This window comes from Pseudophryne corroboree, chromosome 4 (genome assembly GCF_028390025.1).
Source record: "Pseudophryne corroboree isolate aPseCor3 chromosome 4, aPseCor3.hap2, whole genome shotgun sequence".
NCBI classification, from domain to species: domain Eukaryota; kingdom Metazoa; phylum Chordata; class Amphibia; order Anura; family Myobatrachidae; genus Pseudophryne; species Pseudophryne corroboree.
The window spans coordinates 50517650-50545434 of NC_086447.1; the positions used below are offsets into that span (position 1 = coordinate 50517650).

At 50.7% G+C, this 27785-nt stretch overlaps 1 protein-coding gene across 1 annotated transcript in view; it reads right to left on the reverse strand.

Annotated features, from left to right (window-relative positions):
- Positions 1 to 21065, reverse strand: part of EPHX2 (epoxide hydrolase 2) — a 194779-nt gene extending 173714 nt beyond the window's left edge. Inside the window, exons 1-2 of the mRNA XM_063915025.1 lie at positions 20806 to 21065; positions 18497 to 18581 (exon numbers count right to left, since the gene is read on the reverse strand). Coding sequence (XP_063771095.1) covers positions 18497 to 18581; positions 20806 to 20909 — 189 coding nt within the window. The 5' untranslated portion in view covers positions 20910 to 21065. The remainder of the gene's footprint in view (positions 1 to 18496; positions 18582 to 20805) is intronic.
- Between the last annotated feature and the right edge of the window lie 6720 nt (positions 21066 to 27785).

Consider the following 27785-nt stretch of genomic DNA (forward strand, 5'->3'; position numbering starts at 1 on the left):
TCCGGCGAGCCAGGACTGATGTAGTAGAGGCCTTGGCTGCTAGGATACCGGCATCAGAAGCCGCCTCTTTAATATAGTGAGAAGCTGTGATAATTTATGACAAGCATTGTCTAGCATGGTCAGAAGAGATTTCAGCTTCTAACTCCAAGGCCCATGCTTCAATAGCCTCTGCAGCCCATGTTGCTGCAATAGCGGGCCTTTGTGCAGCACCCGTGAGGGTGTAAATCGCTTTCAGACAACCCTCCACACGTTTATCCGTAGGCTCTTTTAGAGCTGTGACGGTAGTGACAGGTAGAGCTGAGGAAACCACCATCCTAGCCACATGTGAGTCTACTGGAGGAGGCGTTTCCCAATTTTTAGACAGCTCTGGCGCGAGGGGATAGCGAGCCAGCATCTTCTTTTGAGGCACAAACTTCTTTCCCGGGTTTCCCCAGGGTTCCTGACGTATGTCCACTAGGTGGTCAGAGTGAGGTAAAACTTGTTTAACCACCTTCTGACGCTTGAACCTATCTGGTTTCTTAGGAGGGGCGGATGGCTCGGGATCATCCGTAATCTGTAAAATTAACTTAATAGCCTCCAAAAGATCAGGAACATCCACATGTGAACTACCCTCCCCATCAGCAGTATCTGTGTCAGAATCTGTGGGGTCAGTGTAAGCGCCATCTTCATCAGACGAGGTGTCAGTGACAGCAGTGGATTGTGAGGAGATAAGAGCTCGCTTAGAGGACCCCTTGGTCTTAGGCGAGCGAGGGTCAGACTTTTTAGTAGTCAAGGACTGGTTCAACTTCTTCAATTGAGCAGATAAATTGTCCGCCCACGGCGGGTTAGCTACGGGGACCACATACGGTTGCACCGGCATAGGAGGTCCCATAGGGGGTGTTAGTTTAGTAACTAGCGTATGCAGAAGCGCGGAGAAAGTAGCCCACGGTGGGTCATTATGTACCCCCGTTGCCACAGTCCCACTGGGGGGCAAGGAGCCCCCAGAACCAGAGCCCACAGCTGCTATAGTCTCCTCATAGGGGTCTGTGGCTTCAGCAACACCGGCAGTGTGCTCAGCCCCAGAACCATTACCTTCAGAAGCAGACATGATATAACTTGCAGTATCAGGTAACACAGTACAATTGGCAGCAGCACAATACCTCTTACCCAAACCCCTGCGCAGTGTAGTCAGCACAAGCAGAGATACAGGAGAGATATGGTGACTAAAATCACAGAGAAAAATACGTATTAGAGTATATCTTGTGAAAATCCTATATAATTATAAAACCTGACACACCAAGCCCCCTCAGGTTATAGAATATAGGGATAGCAAGTTGAGTGAGAGACACGAAATGGAAACCACTCAGCAAGCTAATGCACACACATATAGTCACAGTTAAGCAATGCAGAGGTTATTACTAACAATAATACTGCACTGGACCAGCTTATATAGCTATATAGTCAATAGATATAACACTACACAGTAAGAACTGGATGTATATCACAGGGTAATTATACCAGAAAACTCAAATTAAATGCACTCTTTCTTAACTAGCAGTGTCTAAAAAGGCACGTAGAATACTTAAGTGTCATGTAAAGTCACAGCACTGACAACCAGGCGGCTTTACACAGGAGGATTTGCCCAAGCAGTCCCAGGAACAGTGAAGCTGAGGGATAATGGCGCCCAGACACTGACAGGGAGTGAGGGAGAGACAGATATGCAGCTCCAGGGCGGGAACTTTTGCAGGAAATGGCGCCCTGGGGCTGGGGGAGGGGCTTCAGGTCTAAGCCTTATCCCCCTGCTGTCAAAACCACCTGGTACTGTGGGCTCGTATTAAACTGGTTTAGAGAGAAAACCTGACCTGCGCCCATGCCCTGGTGATCTAGTGGGATCGCCTGTACTGCCACAGTGTCCACCGCCAGCGCGCACGGCCCGCCTCCCACTGACCGTGCTGGATCGCGATTAAGACCGGGTCCCGCAAGCGGGACACACTCACCACGTCCCGAAGCGCGGCCACGCGATCCCGGAGAGCCCCTGTCGTGTGTGCCTGACGTGAAGAAAACCGGAGCCTCCTGCTGTAGTTACCCGGCAACCAGGGCTCGGGAGTGTACAGCGCCGCTGGGGAGAGCCGGAGCTGCAGCAGTGAATGTCTTCTGACATGTAACACCGCTGCTGCCCTTGAAGTCTTCACTTTTTCTTCATAAAAAAGCTCTTCTTAGGGCTGCCTGGAGCAGCCCCTCTGTTAAGTGCCTGCTTACTTACTGCAGCACCAACTACAAAACTGAGCTCCTGTGCAGGGAGGCGGGGTTATAGAGGAGGCAGCGCTGTGCATTCTGGGAACAGTCAAAGCTTTGAGCCTGTTGGTGCCTCGGATCAAGATCCTACTCTACACCCCATTGTCCATCCTTGTGGAGCCCAGTGTACCCCGCAGCAGAAATAAATATATAAGTCAACTGAACCAGCCTCCTCGCAGCCACATTACTAAGCAACCCCCCCCCCCAAGGTAAACCAACCCCATGGCCACACAACTAAGGGGTCCCCCAGGCAAACAATCCCCCCAACTTGTAGCCACATCACTACCCCCTCCGAATCCGAAATCCCTGGCAACGCATAGACCTTCTTATCTATGCAGCCGATGTTTGAAGACAGCAGACAGCGCAGGCCAGGACAGACAGGCACGGCAGTCAGCGCAGGCCAGGACAGACAGGCACGGCAGTCAGCGCAGGCCAGGACAGACAGGCACGGCAGTCAGCGCAGGCCAGGACAGACAGGCACGGCAGTCAGCGCAGGACAGGACAGACAGGCACGGCAGTCAGCGCAGGACAGGACAGACAGGCACGGCAGTCAGCGCAGGCCAGGACAGACAGGCACGGCAGTCAGCGCAGGCCAGGACAGACAGGCACAGCAGTCAGCACAGGCCAGGACAGACAGGCACAGCAGACAGCGCAGGCCAGGAAGTGGGTGTTTCTGGGCGGAAACAGGCCGTTTTATGGGTGTGTGAGAAAATACGCTGCCGTTTCTGGGAAAAACGCGGGAGTGGCTGGAGAAACGGGGGAGTGTCTGGCTGAACGCTGGGTGTGTTTGTGACGTCAAACCAGGAACGACAAGCACTGAACTGATCGCACAGGCAGAGTAAGTCTCGAGCTACTCAGAAACTGCACAGAAAAATCTTTTCGCAATATTGCAAATACTTCGTTCGAAATTCTGCTAAGCTAAGATTCACTCCCAGAGGACGGCGGCTTAGTGTGTGCAATGCTGCTAAAAGCAGCTAGCGAGCGAACAACTCGGAATGAGGGCCCAAGTGCACTGGAGGGGAGGCAGATTTAACATGTGCAGAGAGAGTTAGATTTGGGTGTGGTGAGTTCAGTCTGCAATCTAATTTACAGTGTAAAAATAAAGCAGCCAGTATTTACCCTGCACAGAAACAAAATAACCCTCCCAAATCTAACTCTTTCTGCACATGTTATATCTGCCTCCCCTGCAGTGCACATGGTTTTGCCCATTTGCTAATAAAAATCCTGCTGCGATCAACTTGGAATTACCCCCAATGACCACAGGTAGCAGTGGTGCTTATACACACAATGGCCCCCGGTAGCAGTGCCACTTCTACACACAATTGGCATACATAGGTAACAGAGGCGCTTATACACACAGTGGCCACAGGTAGCTGAGCCGCTTATACACACAATGGCCACTTTTAGCAGCACCGCTTATACACACAATGGCCACTGGTAGCAGTGTCACTTATACACACAATGGCCACAGGTAGCAGCACCACTTGTACACACAATGGTCACAGGTAGCAGTGTTGCTTATACACACAATGGGCACAGGTAGCAGTGTCACTTATACACACAATGGCCACTGGTACCAGAGCCGCGTATACACACAGTGCCCACAGGTAGCAGTGCCACTTAAACACAATGGCCACAGGTAGCAGTGTCGCTTAGACACATAATGGCCACAGTATTATTTTGTTTTATTAATCTAATGTCCACTGGTAGCAACTATACTCACTGAAATTCAGTGTGTGTGTGGGGGGTTTGGAAAGGGGGTGGGTTCAGTGAGGTGGAGGTGCCTATCCATGCCGCTGATCACCCTGATTCAGGGAATCACTTGTAGGGGTTGCGGATGGTGTCCGAGGTGCTACGTGTGGTGGAGGGGTGGGTGCAGTGGCACGGATGGCGGAAAAGGTGCAGAGGTGCTGTGGGTGGGGGAGGGGTTAGTGTGGAGGGGGTGCGGATGGGGGAGGGGGTCTAGAGGTGCTGCGGGTGGGGCAGGTGTGGGTGTGGAAGGGGAGTGTAGATGCTGTTGGTGGGGGAGGGGTGGGTACGGGGGGCTCTGGATGAAGGTGGGGGTCTGGAGGTGGTGTGCGTGGGTGAGGGGCAATGTAGTGGGGGGGTGTTTGGGGAGGTGGGGTTGCAGGGGGGGTGAGGTTGGGTGATAGGTTCTAGAAGTGCTGCGGGTGGAGGAGGGGTGGCTGCAGGGGAGCCGTGGATGGGGTCCGGAAATGCTGTGGGAGGTGGTCCAGAGGTGCTGCGGGTGGGGGAAATGTGGTAGGTCCACGAATGGGGGAAGGTGTCTATAGATGATGTGGGTGGAGGTGCTGTGGTTGGGGGAGTGGCGGCTGCGGGGGTGTGGTGGGGGTCCGGATGCGCTGCGGGCAGGGGAGGGGGGTGCTGCGGGTGTGGGTGCTATGGGTGGGGGAGGAGGCGGGAGTGCCGTGGGTGGAAGGGGGATGTGGTGGATGCTGTGGGTGATGGGGGGGGCGGTTTGTGGGTGCTACGGGTGGTGGGGGGGCGTGTTCTGTGGGTGGGGGATAGATGTGGTGGGTGCTGTGGGTGCCGCAGTTGGGGGAGGGGCGGGGGTGCTGCGGGTGGGGGCGGGAGTGACGCGGGTGGGGGGTGCTGCAGGTGTGGGTGCTACGGGTGGGGGAGGGGGCTGGAGTGCCGTGGGTGGGGGAGGGGCGTCTGCCGCGGGTGGGGGGGAGGGGCGGGAGTGCGTCTGCCGCGGGTGGGGGAGGGGCGGGAGTGCCGCGGGTGGGGAAGGTGTGGGGGGTGCTGCAGATGTGGGTGCTATGGGTGGGGGAGGGGGCAGGAGTGCCGCGGGTGGGAAAGGGGCTGCAGGTGTGGGTGCTGCAGGTGGGAGGGTGCGGGGCGTGTGGCGCGGGTGGGGGGCGGATGTTGTGAAGGCTGTGGGTGCCGCGGGTGGGAGGGGGGCGGGTGCGGCAGTCAGAGGTCGTCCACGGCATTCCCCTCCGGACTGTGCGGCAGCTGAGCAGTCACCGGCTGCAGTGTCACCAGGGTGCATGAAGTGTACGGGGAGGAGGGAGAGAGGGGAGTGGGCGGAGATGGGGAGGGGACTGGGCGGGGATGGGCGGACCGAGGGAGGGGACTGTTCCTGGCCTGCATCCAGCCACCCAGATCTGTGCCTGTGAATCCGCCCAGCGTTAGAACGCCAGGCACAGAGTCACAAGGCTATTATATAGGAGATATAAGTGTTCTGAACTATAAAGTGATATGGATATGGCCCATACAGAGTCTATTTTTACTGGTATTATGATAGATGACTGTAAAATACAAATGGAGGTTCTGAAAGTGGGCAGCATACAGAAGTGAGGGTCTCACTTTTACCACCATGTGCAATACCATGTGGTCCTACAATCCCAGATGGTCACACAGAGAATTTCCGGGAATGGAAGGGGTCATTACCATCCACGTGGATTACGATTAGGAATAGTAACCTGAAGTGTGGCAAGCGGAGCAGCACCCTAATTGGGGTCACATGTGGTTTAACATAGAAAATGACATCAGGGGGAAAAAAAAAAAACTGTGTCGACCTTTTCCGTGTCAATCATTTCCACGTATGTCAACCTTTTGTACCCGTCGACCTTTTTAAGTGTCTACTTTCTACATGTCAGTCTATTGACCCTTTTGACCTTTTGCATGTCGACCATATGGGGTGAACCTAATTATGGTTGACCCACTGATCCACACCTGGGGGAAGAAGTTCGCAAAATAGAAGTTTGCAGTAACTAGGGCCCTAATTCAGACCTGATCGCTCGCTGCTCTTTGCAGTCCAGCGTTCGCATAGTCGCCGCCCACCGGGGAGTGTATTTTAGCCATGCAAGTGTGCGATCGCATGTGCAGTCGAGCGGTACAAAAAGATCTCGTGCAGTTTCTGAGTAGCTCAGGACTTACTCAGCGCTGCGATCACTTCAGCCTGTCCGGTCCCGGAATTGATGTCGGACACCCGCCCTGCAAACGCCTGGACACGCCTGTGTTTTTCCAACCACTCTCTAAAAACGGTCAGTTGCCACCCACAAACGCCTTCTTCCTGTCAATCTCCCTGCAATCCGCTGTGCGAATGGATTCTTCGTAAAAACCCATCGCAGAGCAACGATCCGCTTTGTACCCGTGCAACGCACCTGCGCATTGTAGGGCATATGCATGCGCAGTTCTGACCTGATCGCAGCGCTGCAAAAAACGCTAGCGAGCGATCAGGTCTGAATTACCACCCGCTGCTTAGTCTATGCTTAGTAAATAAGCATTTACAAAGGCGTTGCAATGGGCATAAAAATGAAAATAGGATTTTAAATTCCCTACCAGTAAATCCTTTACTGGTAGTCCGTAGAGGATGCTGGGGTTCCATTTAGTAGCTCTATCCTCATGGAAAATCAAGTAGGGGCTCTTGTGCGACAACGCCCCCAATTCTGAAAAATGCCTAGCCGATTCGAATGCCAACAGTGTGACCGCCTTCCAAGTAAGAAACTTTACGTCCACCTCCTGTAAAGGCTCAAACCAATCCGATTGCAGGAACTGCAGCACCACATTAAGATCCCAAGGTGCCGTAGGAGGCACAAAGGGAGGTTGGATGTACAGAACCCCTTTCAAGAATGTCTGAACCTCGGGGAGAGCAGCCAATTGTTTCTGAAAGAAAAGGGACAAGGCCGAAATCTGGACCTTTATGGAGCCCAAACGTAGGCCCACATCCACACCTGCTTGCAGAAAGAGGAGAAACCGTCCCAGTTGAAACTCCATCATAGAAAACTTCTTGGATTCACTCCAAGACACATACTTCTTCCAAATCCGATGGTAATGCTTAGACGTTACTCCCTTCCTAGCCTGGATCAGAGTAGGAATGACCTTGTTCGGAATGCCCTTCCAAGCTAAGATCTGGCGTTCAACCTCCATGCCGTCAAACACAGCCGTGGTAAGTCTTGATAGGTGAACGGCCCCTGTTGCAGAAGGTCCTTGCGCAGAGGAAGAGGCCTAGGATCTTCTAGCAGCAAGTCCAGAAGATCCGCGTACCAAGCCCTTCTTCGCCAGTCCGGAGTAATGAGGATCGCCTGAACTCTTGTTCTTTTTATTAGTTTCAGAATCCTTGGGATGAGCGGAAGTGGAGGGAACACATACACTGACTGAAACACCCACGGAGTTACCAGGGCGTCCACCGCCACTGCTTGTGCGTCTCTCGACCTGGAACAGTACCTCCGAAGCTTCTTGTTGAGGCGAGAGGCCATCATGTCTATCTGAGGTACACCCCATCGGGTTGTTACCTCTGCGAACACCTCCGGATGGAGGCCCCATTCTCCTGGATAGAGATCGTGTCTGCTGAGGAAGTCCGCTTCCCAGTCGCCCTCTCCCGGAATGAAGATCGCTGACAGCGCCACTGCGTGCTTTTCTGCCCAGAGGAGGATTCTTGTTACCTCTGACATTGCCACTTTGCTCTCGTTCCGCCCTGTCGGTTTATGTAGGACACTGCCGTTACATTGTCCGACTGAACCTGAATGGCTTGATCTTGCAGAAGATGTGCCGCTTGTAGAAGGCCGTTGTATATAGCCCTGAGTTCCAGAATGTTTATCGGAAGGATGGATTCCAGACTTGACCACTTTCCTTGGAAGTTTTCCCCTTGGGTGACTGCTCCTCAACCTCTGAGACTTGCATCCATGGTTAGAAGGATCCAATTCTGAATCCCGAACCTGCGGCCCTCAAGTAGGTGAGAAGCTTGTGGCCACCAGAGGAGTGAAATCCTGGCTTTTGGCGACAGGCGTATCTGCTGGTGCATGTGAAGATGTGATCCCGACCACTTGTCCAGGAGATCCAGTTGGAAGAACCGTGCATGTAATCTTCCGTACTGCAGAGGCTCGTAGGCGGCTACCATCTTTCCCAGAAGGCGAATGCACTGATGAACCGATACCCGGGGTGGCTTCAGGACATCCCGGACCATTGATTGGATCACCAACTCTTTCTCCACCGGTAGAAACACCCTCTGCACTTCCGTGTCGAGTATCATCCCCAGGAAAGGCAGTCTCCTTGTCGACTTCAAATGTGACTTTGGAAGGTTCAGGATCCACCCATGATCCTGGAGTAGTGGAGTTGAGAGAACAATACTTTGCAACAGCCTCTCCCTGGAAGATGCCTTTATCAGTAGATCGTCCAGGTATGGAATTATGTTCACTTCCTGTTTGCGGAGGAGGAGCATCATCTCTGCCATGACCTTGGTGAACACCATCGGTGCTGTGGAGAGGCCAAATGGCAATGTGTGACAGTCCTGTAGAGCAAACCTGAGATAGGCCTGGTGAGGCGGTCAGATGGAAATGTGAAGGTACGCATCCTTGATCTCCAGGGATACTAGGAACTCCCCCTCCTCCAAACCTGAGATCAGCGCTCTCAGATACTCCATCTTGAATTTGAATACCCTCAAGTAGGGGTTTAATGACTTTAGGTTCAATATTGGTCTTACCGAATCATCCAGTTTCGGTACCACAAACAGGTTTGAGTAATAACCCATGTTCTATAGGTGAGGTGGAACAATGACACTGGTTTGTACCAATTTTTGAACGGCTTCCTGTAGGAAAGCACTTTCTGTCAGCGAAGCTGGTAAGCCTGATTTGAAGAATCTGTGAAGTAGGAGTTCCTGAAACTCAAGTCTGTACCCCTGGGCGACAATATCTTTTATCCAGGGGTCTAGGCATGATGACACCAAGATTTGACTGAAATCTTTTAGTCTCGCTCCCACCTGCCCGATCTCCAAGCTAGGAGGTCCACCGTTATGCTGAAGATTTTGAGGAAGCAGAACCCGATGTCTGTTCCTTGGAACCTGTTGGTGCAGGTTTTCTGGATTTTCCCCGACCTCCTCTAAAGAAGGTGGTGGGACCTTTTGGATTTTTCTAAATTTTGCGGTCCGAAAGGACTGCAGTGTAGGACCAGATTTCCGAGCCGTCCATTGGCATAGCCAGAGTTCTCTGCGTGCCGAGACTGCCATGTATGTAGCCCTTGCATTAAGCAGGCCAATGTTCTTCATGGCCTCCACCATGAAACCTGCAGAATCCTGTATGTGACGTAAAAACAAGTCAATGTCACTCCTATCCATAGTATCTAATTCCTCCAGCATTGCGCCTGACCACTTCACTATGGCTCTAGAAATCCACGCATAAGCAATAGTGGGTCTCAGGGCTACTCCTGTAGCAGTGTATAGTGATTTGAGTGTAGTCTCAATCTTGCGGTCAGCCGACTCTTTTAAAGGAGGTTGAGTCAGGGACAGGTAAAACCACCTTTTTGGACAATCTAGATACAGAAGCGTCCAATATAGGTGGGTTTTCCCACTTCTTTCTGTCCTCTTCAGGGAAAGGGAAAGCAATGAGAATTCGTTTAGGGATCTGGAATTTTTTCTCTGGGTTTTCCCAGAATTTGTCAAACAAGGAGACTAACTCCTTAGAAGCAGGGAATGTAAGCGGGGATTTCTTATTTTCAGTAAAATAAGTCACTTCTTCCTGCTCAGGTATCTCAGTAATACAGTATGTAACACATCCCTAATGGCTTCAATCATGAGCTGCACCGAGTAGAGTACTTTCAGGTGAGCGCAGTACTGAAAATGGTGCTGCCTGGGTCCAATATAGAGGAGATAAACACTAATCTCCAAAAGGTGCAAACAGAAAAGAGGTAATATAGGACCCATGGCGCACAATATTCATAGATGCTAATTAGTACTTTTTGGTACTAAATGATTGAACCAACATGTGCAAATTTAAAATTACACAAAAAACTCAATATTTTATTAAAACACAATCCCAGATTGGGCATGGTACATAATCTAATATAAGATAAAAACAAAAGTGCAAGTTGGGGTGAGGTAGATGGGAACCAGGTGACTTAGTAAAAGTGCTTTTAGTGCTTTGAGTCCTCCTTAAATGGAAAACAATCTCTCACCATAGTCCGTGGCTGCGGTGGGCTAGCTTAAGAAGGTAGCTGGGGTCCTAGGCTGAATGGCCCAGCACCACCGCACTGTGCATGTCACCTTAAAGTCTCCTGTCCCGAGATACGCCCCTCACTGTTCCTCGTCCAAATAACGCGTTTCGGTCCTTTAATGGCCTTCTTTGAGAAAGGCCCAACTTGCACTTTTGTTTTTATCTTATATTATATTATGTACCATGCCCAATCTGGGATTGTGTTTTAATAAAATATTGAGTTTTTTGTGTATTTTAAATTTGCACATGTTGGTTCAAACATTTAGTACCAAAAAGTACTAATTAGCATCTTGCATTATTTGGCCAAGTGTACGTTTTTGTGGGTATGTAGGTGGGTGTTTAGACGAAGCAGTGGGGGCTGAACATATCATGAGCTCCACAGATTTTCTCAAAAACTGCGTCTCTTTCTCAGTATGTGACATCCTAGATGAAAGCTGGGACATGATTCCCCCCAAAGAATCCACCCCTGGGGGTTCGGATCCAGAGGGCTGAGAAAGCATACTGCAGTCCTGAGTACATGGAATAGACTCCTCAGGAGGAGATAAACACTCTGCAGCACAGGAGACAGAGTCCTTAGACATGGTAATGTGGGATACAAACACAGGAAAATGTCAGACAGTTCCCCCCCCCCCCCCCCCCCCCGAGTACCTTCAGAGAGACAGAGTAAGAGGAACCAGCCACACCGCGCCCTTTCTGGCTGTTATTATGACAACAGTCCGGCGCTGACTAGCTATCCGTAATCGGGTAGCTAGTGTACTAAATACACTCCCCCCCTCTTAGCTATAACCCCCTGGTACCGCAGAGGTGCTGGAGTTATGTGGAGGGACAGCGCTTCCGCTTCCCTGTCAGCGTCTTGTGTGGAGATCTGCAGGGAGAAAATGGCGCTGATGAGCTGCTGGATCCGCTCTGAGAGGAAGCCCCCCGCCCCCCCGACATGGCGCGCGGCTTCCCGCACTTCATTCTTTATACTGGCCTGAGAGATTGGTGTTAACAGCGGGATTAGCCCCTGTTAACTATGTGACCAGTGTAGGGTGTCCGCGCTGGCTCAGTGCATGTTGCTGAGCCTTCCAGGAGCGCAGCCTGTCAGAGCTGCGCTCCAACCCTTGTGCCGCCATAGCCGCCGGCGACCCGCTAATTGGGAAGCCAGCGCTGTACTCACCACTCTTCTATCTTCTGGCTCTGTTAGGGGGTGGCGGCATGCTGCGGGAGTGAGCGGTCGCCTTAGTGGGCTTGTGATCAGTTCCCCCAGGAGCTCAGTGTCCTGTCAGCGGAGTGGAGAACAATTAACTCTCTATTAAGTTGGTTCCTACTCCCCCCCCTAAGTCCCAGCAGCTTTCCTGTAAAATAACAAACTCTAAAAAATAATAAAACCAAGAAAACTCCTTGGAGCTCCCCTAGCTGTGACCGGCTCCTCCGGGCACATTTTCTAAACTGAGTCTGCTAGGAGGGGCATAGAGGGAGGAGTCAGCCCACACTATTAAACTCTTAAAGTGCCAGTGGCTCCCAAAGGACCCGTCTATATCCCATGGTACTAAATGGAACCCCAGCATCCTCTAGGACGCAAGAGAAAACACAGTAATGACAAACCAATCAAGTCACTTAGGCCATGCATCTCTGCTAATGGAAGCAGGTCAATTTTTTGTCCAGAGACCCGCTTCTAAATACGGTGCCCAAGAATGAATGCAATTTTTGCCGGACCCTAAATCGGTCACCAGGACACTGCTATGAAGACATAAGACAAATGGCCGCCCTACCCTAACTTCTGCCCGACAGCTCGCACCTCTCTACACAGGTCACGGCTGTGATTGGTACAGGCAAAAACTTTCAACAGAACATACTTTGGAACCCATTAAATCCTGGTTATATCTATGAGCTCGTCCACTGCATCTCATACAGATCGCAGTAAGAGCAATCAGAGAAAGTCAACAGCAGCAGCCCAGGGATCATACATTCCTATCTAATTATATTACACACAGGGGAACTGATTCACAGCTGCATGCAACGTTGATGTTGGAAGCAGTTTTTGCCACTGCACATGCGCCAAAGCCGGACTGCGTACGCGCATTAAATGATTAGTGATTTAGCGCGCACAGAGAATGTATTCATAAAGTGTGTGACAGGTGGGCAGCATTTGGGGGTGGTAACGGAGAGGTTTCTAGAACAACGCAGGGACCGTTTTCTGGGCCTTGCCTAGTCAGCCACTGAGAACTCATTCGCAGCTGAAAAGGCCCCAGCGCCTTAGGAGAACCGCTCGGTCCGAGAGATGTGTGCCTGATGTTACCGCTTATGTACGTGAGACGCCAGCAATTGGCGACTGTGCACAAAATGGCGGCTGAGTCATTAGCATATTTTCGCAAGTCCACTGCAAATGAAATCACAGCTGCGCATATTAGAACGAATGTTTTTCACTCCAAAATCTCAGTGTTGTAAGTGATGTACAATACCACAGAAAATAAGAATTTACTTACCGATAATTCTATTTCTCATAGTCCGTAGTGGATGCTGGGGACTCCGTAAGGACCATGGGGAATAGCGGCTCCGCAGGAGACTGGGCACATCTAAAGAAAGCTTTAGGACTATCTGGTGTGCACTGGCTCCTCCCCCTATGACCCTCCTCCAAGCCTCAGTTAGGATACTGTGCCCGGACGAGCGTACACAATAAGGAAGGATTTTGAATCCCGGGTAAGACTCATACCAGCCACACCAATCACACCGTATAACCTGTGATCTGAACCCAGTTAACAGCATGATAACAGAGGAGCCTCTGAAAGATGGCTCACAACAATAATAACCCGATTTTTGTAACAATAACTATGTACAAGTATTGCAGACAATCCGCACTTGGGATGGGCGCCCAGCATCCACTACAGACTATGAGAAATAGAATTATCGGTAAGTAAATTCTTATTTTCTCTAACGTCCTAAGTGGATGCTGGGGACTCCGTAAGGACCATGGGGATTATACCAAAGCTCCCAAACGGGCGGGAGAGTGCGGATGACTCTGCAGCACCAAATGAGAGAACTCCAGGTCCTCCTCAGCCAGGATATCAATTTTGTAGAATTTTACAAACGTATTTGCTCCTGACCAAGTAGCTGCTCGGCAAAGTTGTAAAGCCGAGACCCCTCGGGCAGCCGCCCAAGATGAGCCCACCTTCCTTGTGGAGTGGGCATTTACAGATTTTTGGCTGTGGCAGGCCTGCCACAGAATGTGCAAGCTGAATTGTACTACAAATCCAACGAGCAATAGTCTGCTTAGAAGCAGGAGCACCCAGCTTGTTGGGTGCATACAGGATAAACAGCGAGTCAGATTTCCTGACTCCAGCCGTCCTGGAAACATATATTTTCAGGGCACTGACAACGTCTAGCAACTTGGAGGCCTCCAAGTCCCTAGTAGCCGCAGGCACCACCAATAGGTTGGTTCAGGTGAAACGCTGAAACCACCTTGGGGAGAAACTGAGGACGAGTCCTCAATTCCGCCCTGTCTGAATGGAAAATCAGATAAGGGCTTTTTCAGGATAAAGCCGCCCATTCTGACACGCGCCTGGCCCAGGCCAGGGCCAAAAGCATGACCACTTTTCATGTGAGATATTTTAACTCCACAGATTTAAGTGGTTCAAACCAATGTGACTTTTGGAACCCAAAACTACATTGAGATCCCAAAGTGCCACTGGAGGCACAAAAGGAGGCTGTATATGCAGTACCCCTTTTACAAACGTCTGAACTTCAGGGACTGAAGCTAGTTCTTTTTTGGAAGAAAATTGACAGGGACGAAATTTGAACCTTAATGGACCCCAATTTCAGGCCCATAGACACTCCTGTTTGCAGGAAATGTAGGAATCGACCCAGTTGAATTTCCTCCGTCGGGCCTTACTGGCCTCGCACCACGCAACATATTTTCGCCAATTGCGGTGATAATGTTTTTGCGGTTACATCCTTCCTGGCTTTGATCAGGATAGGGATGACTTCATCCGGAATGCCTTTTTTCCTTCAGGATCCGGCGTTCAACCGCCATGCCGTCAAACGCAGCCGCGGTAAGTCTTGGAACAGACAGGGTCCTTGCTGGAGCAGGTCCCTTCTTAGAGGTAGAGGCCACGGATCTTCCGTGAGCATCTCTTGAAGTTCCGGTTACCAAGTTCTTCTTGGCCAATCCGGAACCACGAATATAGAGCTTACTCCTCTCCATCTTATCAATCTCAGTACCTTGGGTATGAGAGGCAGAGGAGGGAACACATACCCTGACTGGTACACCCACGGTGTTACCAGAGCGTCTACAGCTTATTGCCTGAGGGTCCCTGGACCTGGCGCAATACCTGTCGAGTTTTTAATCATGTGGGAGACTTCTGGGTGAAGTCCCCACTCTCCCGGATGGAGGTCGTGCTGAGGAAGTCTGCTTCCCAGTTGTCCACTCCCGGAATGAATACTGCTGACGGTGCTATCACATGATTTTCCGCCCAGCGAAGAATCCTTGCAGCTTCTGCCATTGCCCTCCTGCTTCTTGTGCCACCCTGTCTGTTTACGTGGGTGACTGCCGTGATGTTGTCCGACTGGATCAACACCGGCTGACCTTGAAGCAGAGGTCTTGCTAAGCTTAGAGCATTGTAAATGTCCCTTAGCTTCAGGATATTTATGTGAAGTGATGTCTCCAGGCTTGACCATAAGCCCTGGATATTCCTTCCCTGTGTGACTGCTCCCCAGCCTCGCAGGCTGGCATCCGTGGTCACCAGGACCCAGTCCTGAATGCCTAATCTGCGGCCCTCTAGAAGATGAGCACTCTGCAACCACCACAGGAGGGACACCCTTGTCCTTGGTGACAGGGTTATCCGCTGATGCATCTGAAGATGCGACCCGGACCATTTGTCCAGCAGGTCCCACTGGTGCGTGGAATCTGTCGAATGGGATTGCTTCGTAGGAAGCCACCATTTTACCCAGAACCCTTGTGCATTGATGCACTGAGACTTGGCTCGGTTTTAGGAGGTTCCTGACTAGCTCGGATAACTCCCTGGCTTTCTCCTCCGGGAGAAACACCTTTTTCTGGACTGTGTCCAGGATCATCCCTAGGAACAGAAGACATGTCGTCGGAACCAGGTGCGATTTTGGAATATTGAGAATCCAATCGTGCTGCCGCAACACTACCTGAGATAGTGCTACACCGACCTCCAACTGTTCCCTGGATCTTACCCTTATCAGGGAATTGTCCAAGTAAGGGATAACTAAAATTCACTTCCTTCGAAGGAATATCATCATTTCGGCCATTACCTTGGTAAAGACCCGGGGTGCCGTGGACCATCCATACGGCAGCGTCTGAACTGATAGTGACAGTTCTGTACCATAAACCTGAGGTACCCTTGGTGAGAAGGGTAAATTTTGACATGAAGGTAAGCATCCTTGATGTCCCGAGACATCATGTAGTCCCCTTCTTCCAGGTTCGCAATCACTGCTCTGAGTGACTCAATCTTGAATTTGAACCTCTGTATGTAAGTGTTCAAAGATTTTAGATTTAGAATCGGTCTCACCGAGCCGTCCGGCTTCGGTACCACAACAGTGTGGAATAATACCCCGTTCCCTGTTGCAGGAGGGGTATCTTGATTATCACCTGCTGGGAATACAGCTTGTGAATGGCTTCCAAAACTGTCTCCCTGTCAGAAGGAGACATCGGTAAAGCCGACTTTAGGAAACGGCGAGGGGGAGACGTCTCGAATTCTAATTTGTACCCCTGAGATATCACCTGAAGGATCCAGGGGTCTACTTGCGAGTGAGCCCACTGCGCGCTGAAATTCATTGAGACGGGCCCCCCCACCGTGCCTGATTCTGCTTGTAAAGCCCCAGCGTATACTGAGGGCTTGGCAGAGGCGGGAGAGGGTTTCTGTTCCTGGGAACTGGCTGATTTCTGCAGCCTTTTTCCTCTCCCTCTGTCACGGGGCAGAAATGAGGAACCTTGTCCACGAAAAGACTGCGCCTGATAATACGGCGTCTTCTCATGTTGAGAGGCGACCTGGGGTACAAACGTGGAATTCCCAGCTGTTGCCGTGGCCACAAGGTCTGAAAGACCGACCCCAAATAACTCCTCCCCTTAATACAGCAATACTTCCAAATGCCGTTTGGAATACGCATCACCTGACCACTGACGTGTCCATAACCCTCTACTGGTAGAAATGGACAACGCGCTTAGACTTGATGCCAGTCGGCAAATATTCCGCTGTGCATCACGCATATATAGAAATGCATCTTTTAAATGCTCTATAGGCAAAAATATACTGTCCCTATCTAGGGTATCAATATTTTCAGTCAGGGAATCCGACCACGCCAACCCAGCACTGCACATCCAGGCTGAGGCGATTGCTGGTCGCAGTATAACACCAGTATGTGTGTAAATACCTTTTAGGATACCCTCCTGCTTTCTATCAGCAGGATCCTTAAGGGCGGCCATCTCAGGCGAAGGTAGAGCCCTTACAAGCGTGTGAGCGCTTTATCCACCCTAGGGGGTGTTTCCCAACGCACCCTAACCTCTGGCGGGAAAGGATATAATGCCAATAACATTTTAGAAATCAGTTGTTATCGGGGGAAACCCACGCATCATCACACACCTCATTTAATTTCTCAGATTCAGGAAAACTACAGGTAGTTTTTCCTCACCGAACATAATACCCCTTTTTTGGTGGTACTCGTATTATCAGAAATGTGTAAAACATTTTTCATTGCCTCAATCATGTAACGTGTGGCCCTACTGGAAGTCACATTCGTCTCTTCACCGTCGACACTGGAGTCAGTATCCGTGTCGGCGTCTATATCTGCCATCTGAGGTAACGGGCGCTTTAGAGCCCCTGACGGCCTATGAGACGTCTGGACAGGCACAAGCTGAGTAGCCGGCTGTCTCATGTCAACCACTGTCTTTTATACAGAGCTGACACTGTCACGTAATTCCTTCCAACAGTTCATCCACTCAGGTGTCGACCCCCTAGGGGGTGACATCACTATTACAGGCAATCTGCTCCGTCTCCACATCATTTTTCTCCTCATACATGTCGACACAAAAGTACCGACATACAGCACACACACAGGGAATGCTCTGATAGAGGACAGGACCCCACTAGCCCTTTGGGGAGACAGAGGGAGAGTTTGCCAGCACACACCAGAGCGCTATATATATACAGGGATAACCTTATATAAGTGTTTTTCCCCTTATAGCTGCTGTATAGTTAATACTGCGCCTAATTAGTGCCCCCCTCTCTTTTTTTAACCCTTTCTGTAGTGTAGTGACTGCAGGGGAGAGACAGGGAGCTTCCCTCCAACGGAGCTGTGAGGGAAAATGGCGCCAGTGTGCTGAGGAGATAGGCTCCGCCCCTTTTTCGCGGACTTTTCTCCTGCTTTTTTATGGATTCTGGCAGGGGTTAAATGCATCCATATAGCCCAGGAGCTATATGTGATGCATTTTTTTTTGCCATCCAAGGTGTTTTTATTGTGTCTCAGGGCGCCCCCCCCCCCCAGCGCCCTGCACCCTCAGTGACCGAAGTGTGAAGTGTGCTGAGAGCAATGGCGCACAGCTGCAGTGCTGTGCGCTACCTTGTTGAAGACAGGACGTCTTCTGCCGCCGATTTTCCGGACCTCTTCTGCCTTCTGGCTCTGTAAGGGGGCCGGCGGCGCGGCTCTGGGACCCATCCAAGCTGGGCCTGTGATCGTCCCTCTGGAGCTAATGTCCAGTAGCCAAGAAGCCCAATCCACTCTGCACGCAGGTGAGTTCGCTTCTTCTCCCCTTAGTCCCTCGATGCAGTGAGCCTGTTGCCAGCAGGTCTCACTGAAAATAAAAAACCTAATCTAAAACTTTCACTAAGAAGCTCAGGAGAGCCCCTAGTGTGCACCCTTCTCGTTCGGGCACAGAGATCTAACTGAGGCTTGGAGGAGGGTCATAGGGGGAGGAGCCAGTGCACACCAGATAGTCCTAAAGCTTTCTTTAGATGTGCCCAGTCTCCTGCGGAGCCGCTATTCCCCATGGTCCTTACGGAGTCCCCAGCATCCACTTAGGACGTTAGAGGAAATCTGGTTTTACTTCCTGTTGGTCAAATATATATTTAATCCATCTATGTGGCATTTATATGTTTAATTGAAGCATATTATAAATTCTAGTTTGGGGTGTAAAAATACTGATATTGCTTTTGCAAAATCCCAGGCATGAATGTTTTAATCATCCTTTTAAATGCCTGCGCACAAAGCCTTAGTACAGAGAGTCTTATACCCTAGTAGCTGATCAGATAGTAAGTGTTTCACATTACCTGAGAAAACGGAATCTGTCCCCTCTCGACCCGGGCAAAGGGTCCGTCTGGGCCGCTCTTCACAAATGCATTAGCAAAGAACCCACTGTTAATAAAACAATGATTATTTTATTTTTTTATACTGTATGTTAATGATACCTTTAAATTTATATTTTCAGAATAAATTTGCATTCTGCTCAAACCCCCCCAACAACTAATTTTGGATACAGCATGCGAGTGTCTGAGAGAATTTGAACTGTAAGCTCCAATGGGGCCGTATTGCAATAATAATAACAATTAATAACAATACTCCGTTTCTGCTTTTCTCAGTTATTTTCGGCTTGCAATTACAGATAATGGAGATAATTGCAATTATTGCATTCCTTGGTACGGCTGCCTCCACTTATGTAGAGATACAACAGAAGGCAATGAATGAGGAAGAGGGTGGTTTGTGGCCACATATTGGTCATGTGGCATGTGGTCATGTGGCAACTTTTTCAGTCAGTTGAAGTGACCAATATGGTTTTATGGACACTCAGCCACAGGCGACCTGTGGCTCTCCGGCTTTAGTGGAACTACAAGTCCCACCATACCCTACAAAGGCCCGTACACACTGGCCGATACATCGCGGGACCGTCGGCCAGTGTGTACGGGCGATACGTCTGTGAACTCCGTCGTTCACAGAAGTATCGCGTCGGCCGCGCAGCACAGCCGACAGCCAATATATCTAACGATATATTGGCCCGTCGCTGTGTGTGTACAGGGCGGTCGTCCAACCGCCCGTACACATGCTGCGGCGGCCGGCGGTGATTGACAGGTGAACTGGGCGGGCGCGAGCGCCCGCCCAGTTCATGACGTCAGTCCCCCGACGGATCGGGCTGTGTGTATGCACAGCACACTGCCCGATCCGTACATAGATATATCTGCAGATCAATTGATCTGCAGATATATCTAATAGTGTGTACCCACCTTAAGACTTACAATATTTCCTGCAACACATCTGTTGAATGCAAACCTCTAAATCTCTGGCACAGTCAGGTTAGACTCCGTTACAGACATTTTACAGAGGATTTTGATAAATAATGTTGCATACTGGAGATGAAACGTGCACAGTTTGTGACAACTGCGCGGTAAACTCCACGTAACTGATTACTGGACGTAGGAGCTGGATTTTGCTGCATTCCCGCACTTACCCCTGCATCGACCATTCTCATGTTGACATTTTGAACTGTCTTCCTTTTACATGTCGACCTATTCACTGTAAACCTATTTAATGCAGATTTATAGGGGGATGTAGTTATGTGACCGGAGGTCTCACAATACGGACCCCGACATCCCACCCCCCACACAATCCCGGCAGTCGGCATGCTGACTAACAGGGACTACTCCCACTTGCGGGTGTCCACGACACTCATAGAGTAGGAACAGAACCTGTGGCGAACGCAGCTCGCCACCGAGCCCGCAAAGGGGCTTCGTTGCCCCCCCCCCCCCACACACCACACCCCCCACACACACACATCCCACCACCACAACCGGCATTCTGCGATCAGGATCCCAGCTTCGGCATCCCGATACCAACCCGGGATCCGGTCTAAAGATCGACAGTGTCTAGGTCGACCACTATAGGTCAACAGTCACTAGGTTGATAGGGTTTCAAGGTCGACAGGGCAAAAGGTCGACATGAGTTTTTAAAAAAAAAACAAAAAAAAAAACTTTTTTTTAACTTTTTCATATTTAACGATCCAGGTAGACTACGATTGGAACGGAAATCCTTGCCCGAAGCATGGCGAGCGAAGCGAGGGGACACGGTGCACTAATTGGGCTTCCCGGTCACGGAGAAAATGACAACAACAAAAACATTAAAAACTCATGTCGACCTTTTGACATGTCGACCTAGAAACCCTGTCGACCTAGACACTGTCAATCTAATGATCCACACCCTACCAACCAGATACCTATACTCTCTGTCACATGGACACAAGCACAGACACACAATAAGGTCCACAAGCCAATTAACCTGCAAGTATCTCTGAGGAACCCACATAAATATGGTGAGAACACACAAACTCCACACACACAGGAGCTTGCTGGGAATCGAATCAAAGACCTCAGTGTGAGGGGTGATCATTTATCTGCAGGGCAGCACAGTTGGTGTAGTGGTCAGCATTACTGCCATGCAGATAAATGATCACCCCTCACACACAGCAATACGGGGGTCCCCGGTATAACACACACATACACCCCACACCAGACACGGCGGTTACTATTAGGCGCAGGGGTGATGACGTCACGCGATGATGCCGGTAACCGGAGCCGGTGCCGGGACTGACCTGGGCAGGTGCAGGGAGAGCTCCAGCCGCTGTAGCGCAGCCTGCGGGGCCGGGGTCAGCAGCACCCCTCCTAGGTCAAACAGCACGAAGCGCTTCCCGGCCATGTCCGCCCCTCTCCCGGTACCGGGCGCTATGATCACCGGCGGCGTGTGTGCGGCACTGACTGCAGCAGCAGGTGGTGTCCCCGCGGTGGGCGCGTCCCCGCTGCCTCCCTCCCCGGGGCGGGTTGTGTGTGGTCCCGTGTGTGCTGCTGTGTGTACAGGGCGGGAGCTGCTGTCACCTCAAGCCGGGTGCTGCCCCCACACCTAATAAATATCTATCTATCTATCTATCTATCTATCTATCTATCTATCTATCTATCTATCCATCCATCCATCCTCAGGGTGCTTCCCCCACAGTCCACACCTGCTCTATATACTGTATATAATATATATCCTCAGGTTGCTGCCCCCACACCTGCTCTATATACTGTATATAATGTATATCCTAAGGGTGCTGCCCCCACACCTGCTCTGTATACTGTATATACTGTATATAATATATATCCTCAGGGTGCTACCCCCACACCTGCTCTATATACTGTATATACTGTATATAATATATATTCTCAGGGTGCTGCCCCCACACCTGCTCTATATACTGTATATATATAATATATATCCTCAGGGTGCTGCCCCCACACCTGCTCTATATACTGTATATACTGTATATCAGGGGTGGCCAAACAGTCGATCGCGATCGGCTGGTCGGTCGCGGACATGCGACCAGTCAATCGCGGACCGCCGCCCATCCACCCAAGGAGAGCGCAGCGCGCGCTTCTCCTGCCTGCCGCCTTGCCCCTCAGTCTGGTCTCAGGCAGTGACGGCGGAGTGTATAGCTCAAATCAGGCGCCGGTTCGTTAGCCAATGAGAGCTTGCGGACCGGCGCCTGATTTGAGATATACACGCTGCCGTCACCGCCGGAGACCAAACTGAGAGGCAAGGCGGCAGGCAGGAGAAGCGCGGGCTGCGCTCTCTACACAGCGGTGAGCAGCACTGTCGGGGCATGTGTGGCACTGTGGGGGCAAATCTGTATCTGGCACTGTGGGGGCATATCTGGCACTGTGGGCACATGGCACTGCAGGGTCATATCTGTATCTGGCACTGTGGGGTCATATCTGGCACTGTGGGGGCATATCTGGCACTGTGGGCACATGGCACTGTGGGGTTATATCTGTATCTGGCACTGTGGGGTCATATCGAGCACTGTGGGGGCATATCTGGCACTGTGGGCACATGGCACTGTGGGGTTATATCTGTATCTGGCACTGTGGGGTCATATCGAGCACTGTGTGGGCATATCTGGCACTGTGGGGTCATATCTGGCACTGTGGGGGCATATCTGGCACTGTGGGCACATGGCACTGTGGGGGCATATCTGGCACTGTGGGCACATGGCACTGTGGGGTTATATCTGTATCTGGCACTGTGGGGTCATATCGAGCACTGTGGGGGCATATCTGGCACTGTGGGGTCATATCTGCCACTGTGGGGGCATATCTGGCACTGTGTGCACATGGCACTGTGGGGGCATATCTGTACCTGGCACTGTGGGGTCATATCTGTATCTAGCACTGTGGGATATATGTGTACCTGGCACTGTGGGGTCATATCTGGCACTGTGGGGGCATATGTGTATCTAGCACTGTGGGATATATGTGTACCTGGCACTGTGGGGTCATATCTGGCACTGTGGGGGCATATGTGTATCTGGCACTGTGGGGGCATATGTGTATCTGGCACTGTGGGGGCATATGTGTATCTGGCACTGTGGGGGCAAATGTGTTTGAGGCTTTTACCTGTGGGGGCCAATGTGTTATTTCGTGCGAGACAGTCATTACACTCTGTGTAGCAAGGTTACGTCCCTTTTTTTGTTATACCACGCCCACTTTTTGTTATGCCACATCCCTTTTGCGCGCTATTATCCCACCTAGGTAGATCGCAAAAGCTTTTCAGCTTTCAAAGTAGATCGCCGACTCCAAAAGTCTGGCCACCCCTGCTGTATATAATATATATATCCTCAGGGTGCTGACCCCACACCTGCTCTATATACTGTATATACTGTATATAATATATATCCTCAGGGTGCTGCCCCCACACCTGCTCTATATACTGTATATACTGTATATAATATATATCCTCAGGGTGCTGACCCCACACCTGCTCTATATACTGTATATACTGTATATAACATATCCTCAGGGTGCTGCCCCCACACCTGCTCTAGATAGTGTATTTATATATATACATAACCTCAGGGAGCTGCCCCCACACCTGCTCTATATACTGTATGTGTGTGTGTATATATATATATATATATATATATCTATATATATATATATATATATATATATATATAAAACCTCAGGCTGCTGCCCCTACAACTACTGTATATAGTGTGTGTGTGTGTGTGTGTGTGTGTGTGTGTGTGTGTGTGTGTGTGTGTGTGTGTGTGTGTGTGTGTGTGTGGCAATTGTTTATGCCCATTGGCATGTGTTATGTTGAATGCCATGTGTGCGGCATGGTTGAGGTGTGAGCTGGTATGAATCTCACCGTTAAATAATAAGTAAATCCTTTCCTCTAAATGTCCGTCTCCCTGGGCACATGGCTGACCAGCCACCTTCCATTTTGGAGCCATTGCAAACTCTTTCACAGCTGCGTACACAAAATATACGCAATAACAAGGAACATTGGGGGTCATTCCGAGTTGTTCGCTCGCAAGCTGCTTTTAGCAGCTTTGCACACGCTAAGCCGCCGCCTACTGGGAGTGAATCTTAGCTTATCAAAATTGCGAACGAAAGATTAGCAGAATTGCGAATAGACACTTCTTATCAGTTTCTGAGTAGCTCCAGACTTACTCGGCATCTGCGATCAGTTCAGTGCTTGTCGTTCCTGGTTTGACGTCACAAACACACCCAGCGTTCGCCCAGACACTCCTCCGTTTCTCCAGCCACTCCCGCGTTTTTCCCAGAAACTGTAGCGTTTTTTCGCACACACCCATAAAACGGCCTGTTTCCGCCCAGAAACACCCACTTCCTGTCAATCACATTACGATCACCAGAACGAAGAAAAAACCCCGTAATGCCGTGAGTAAAATACCTAACTGCATAGCAAATTTACTTGGCGCAGTCGCACTGCGGACATTGCGCATGCACATTAGCGACTAATCGCTCCGTTGCGAGAAAAAAATAACGAGCGAACAACTCGGAATGACCACCATTGGGGGTAATTCCAAGTTGATCGCAGTAGGATTTTTGTTAGCAGTTGGGCAAAACCATGTGCACTGCAGGGGAGACAGATATAACATGTGCAGAGAGAGTTAGATTTGGGTGGGTTATTTTGTTTCTGTGCAGGGTAAATACTGGCTGCTTTATTTTTACACTGCAAATTAGATTGCAGATTGAACACACCCCACCCAAGTCTAACTCTCTCTGCACATGTTACATCTGCCCCACCTGCAGTGCACATGGTTTTGCCCATCTGCTAACAAAAATCCTGCTGCGATCAACTTGGAATTACTCCCCTTGACTGCTAGGGTTGTCCTATGACTACGCAGACTGGAATCGGCAGTAAATGACGTTGGGGCCATGTTTCTTAACATACATGAATCAGAATCAGTTTATTGCCAAGTATATCAGTACATAATACACAAGGAATTTGTTTCTGATAACCACAGCTCCCACACAGAATATGACATACCACAGGAAACATTGGGGGTCATTCCGAGTTGATCGTAGCTGTGCTAAATTTAGCACAGCTACGATCATCTCCTCAGACATGCGGGGGGACGCCCAGCACAGGGCTAGTCCGACCCGCATGTCAGTCTACCCCCCCCCGCACAAGTACAAAAGCATCACACAGCAGCGATGCCTTTGTACTTGAAGAGTAACTCCCGGCCAGCGCAGATCCTGCGGCTGGCCGGGAGTTACTCGTCACTGCCCTGGGTCGCAGTGGCTGCGTGCGACGTCACGCAGCCACTGCGGCCCATTCCCCCGCACGGTCCGGCCACGTCTGCGTTGGCAGGACCGCACCCCAAAAACGTGCCATCCCCTTCCGCCCAGCGACCGCCTCTGCCTGTCAATCAGGCAGAGGCGATCACGAGGTAACGACGGCCTTCGGCCGTCTGGCATGCGCAGTTCCAACCCAATCGCTGTGCTGCGAACAACTGCAGCGTGCGATCCGGTCGGAATGACCGCCATAAGGAAGGAGAACACATGACGGGTAGTTTGAGTACATGAGTTGAGTACAGAGCGGATTTGGGAATATGACGAAGCGTTTGCTGAATTAACCAAGTTAGTTGCCTGAGGAAAGAAGCTGTTTCTGTGCCTGGCTGTTCTCACGGGTCTGGGACTCCAGGTCGACACCAAAAAGGTTGACACACCTTAGGTCGACGACAATTGGTCGACACACCTTAGGTCGACTTGGACAAAAGGTCGACAGGGACAAGGTCGACATGGAAAAAGGTTGACATGAGTTTTTTATGTTTTTTTGGTGTCGTTTTCTTCGTAGAGTGACCGGGAACCCCAATTAGTGCACCGCTTCGCTCGCCATGCTTCGGGCATGGTGCCTTCGCTCCGCTCCGCTTCGCTCGGCACAGATTACCGTTCCAATCGTAGTCCACATGGATCGTTAAGTATGAAAAAGTTCCAAAAAATAAAAAAATCGTGAAAAACTCATGTCGACCCTTTTCCATGTCGACCTTGTTCCTGTCGACCTTTTGTCCATGTCGACCTTTTGTCCAGGTCGACCTAAGGTGTGTCGACCAATTGGCGTCGACCTAATGTGTGTCGACCTTTTTGTTGTCGACCTGGAGTCCGGATACCGTTCTCACGACGGCAGCATCCGGAACATGACATGGGCACATGATCACAGCTGATGGCAGATACACGCCCCAAAAACGGGCATGGGGTTTGAGACTAAAGCTGCGCCCACACTGCATGGTGTGTGTACTCAGCGACGTCACAATACGTCGCGCCATCTTTTCATGATGCAGTGAATGTTGGCGTGCAAAGTACCATTCCATGCTGCATTTAGCATCATGGTGTCATTCATTGCATCGTGCTGTGCAGCGTGAGAGGCCCACCAGGGATGGCGGTGGTTGGGGCCCAAGTTTAAGGGAGGTGGCCATCCACCAGAGGGGAACGTGTCCAGCCATTACAGAGGACTTGCAAATAACAGGGCCCATTTATAAACGAGGAGTCATCATTTGTCAGGACAACTCACTCTGAGGGCAGGTGTGGTTTCCATAGAAATAAACCAAGCACCCAAATTCATCTCGGATCAAGTTCCACCATGTTACTGACGCCTAGTGGAGTGGGTGGTACACACCGTGGAAAGTGAGATGGAAAGAGTATGAGGTATTCAGCATCATGCCTGGAACGGGAGTCCATATACAGATGTAGCCACGCTCATCCAGCCTGCGGCTCAGCCGCACGAGCACACACGCCAAGCCGAGGCATGTGTTCGGCTCAGTACCTCCAGCTGCAGCTTAGTACGCCACCCGTATACTCCTATGTGTCACAGCCGGTGTAGTGGTTAAAGCATTATTGTGGCCCAGATTTATCAAGCCTTGAAGAGTGATAAATTGCACAGTGATACGGTACCAACCAATCAGCTCCTAACTGTCATTTTTTCAAACACAGCCTGTAACATGGTAGTTAGGAGTTGATTGGTTGGTACTTTATCACCTTGCAATTTATCACTCTCCAAGGCTTGATAAATCTGGGCCACAGTAACTTCCAAACTGTCCGAGTTTGAGGGCTCTGTCCAGCCTTCCCGATCAGGGGGGGTGTTGTTGCGCTAGGCCGGGCAGTTAAGTCCCATTCCCAGCTTTGAACCAGCTTTGAAAAGGAAGGGAACTGAGCAGGTGCTGGTCCAGTACATTGAGGCGGCACACGTCTGTGCCGGGTATGGGACTCAGGGTTGACACAAATTAGGTCGACACTAGAAATAGGTCAACATGAAAAAAAGGTCGAAATGAGTTTTTTTATGTTTTTTGGGGTCGTTTTCTCCGTTAAGTGACCAGGAACCCCAATTAGTGCACCGCGTCCCCTAGCATGGCTCGCTTCGATCGCCATGCTGCGGGCAGGTTACCATTCCCAATCGTAGTCCACGTGGATAGTAAAGGATGAAAAAAGTCCCCCCTTTTTTCACGTCGACCCTGTTTATGTCGGCCTAATGGACGTGTCAACCTAGCCACTGTTGACCAATGGGTGTTGACCTAATTGGTGTCGACCCAGAGTCCGGATACCGTCTGTGCCACATGGGCAGGCGACCTTCTTGATTGTGCTTGGCGGTGGTACGCACATTTCTGTCCCGCACCAGATTCTACTGGTGTTGAGAGGTATGGCTAATGGGGGAGGGATTATTACTGGAATAGGTGGGACGGTACAGTTATTATATTTGGGAGGAATACCCACATTTTGGGGTTATTATACAGTTTTAATCTTTTGGCCAGTTGATTGTTTGCAGTGGACGAGACATTCAGAAGTTGGCTTTCAGTCGTGGTGGTACGCGGTTAAGTTACCGACAGTTGGGATCCCGTCGGAATACCGACGCCGGGATCCCGACACCAGTCACAATGCTGGCGCCGAAATCCCAAAATGGTCCGGAAACCTGACCATACTAACTATACTGCCACGGTTAGGTTTAGGACCGGGGGTGGGGGTGGGGGGGGTTGTTAGTGTAGGAGGATAGGGTTAGGCTGCGGGAGGGGGGAGGTTAGGGTTAGTCCGCAGGGGGGGGGGAGGGTTAGATTTAGGCTGCGGGGAGGGGGGGTTAGGTTTAGGCAACGCTGAGGGGAGGTTTGAGTTATTCACCATAGGGGGAGGTTAGGGTTATGCTGCGGGGGAGGGAGGGCTAGATTTAGGCTGCGGGGGGGGGGGGGGCGTTAGGTTTAGGCAACGCTGAGGGGAGGTTAGGGTTATTCACCATAGGGGGAGG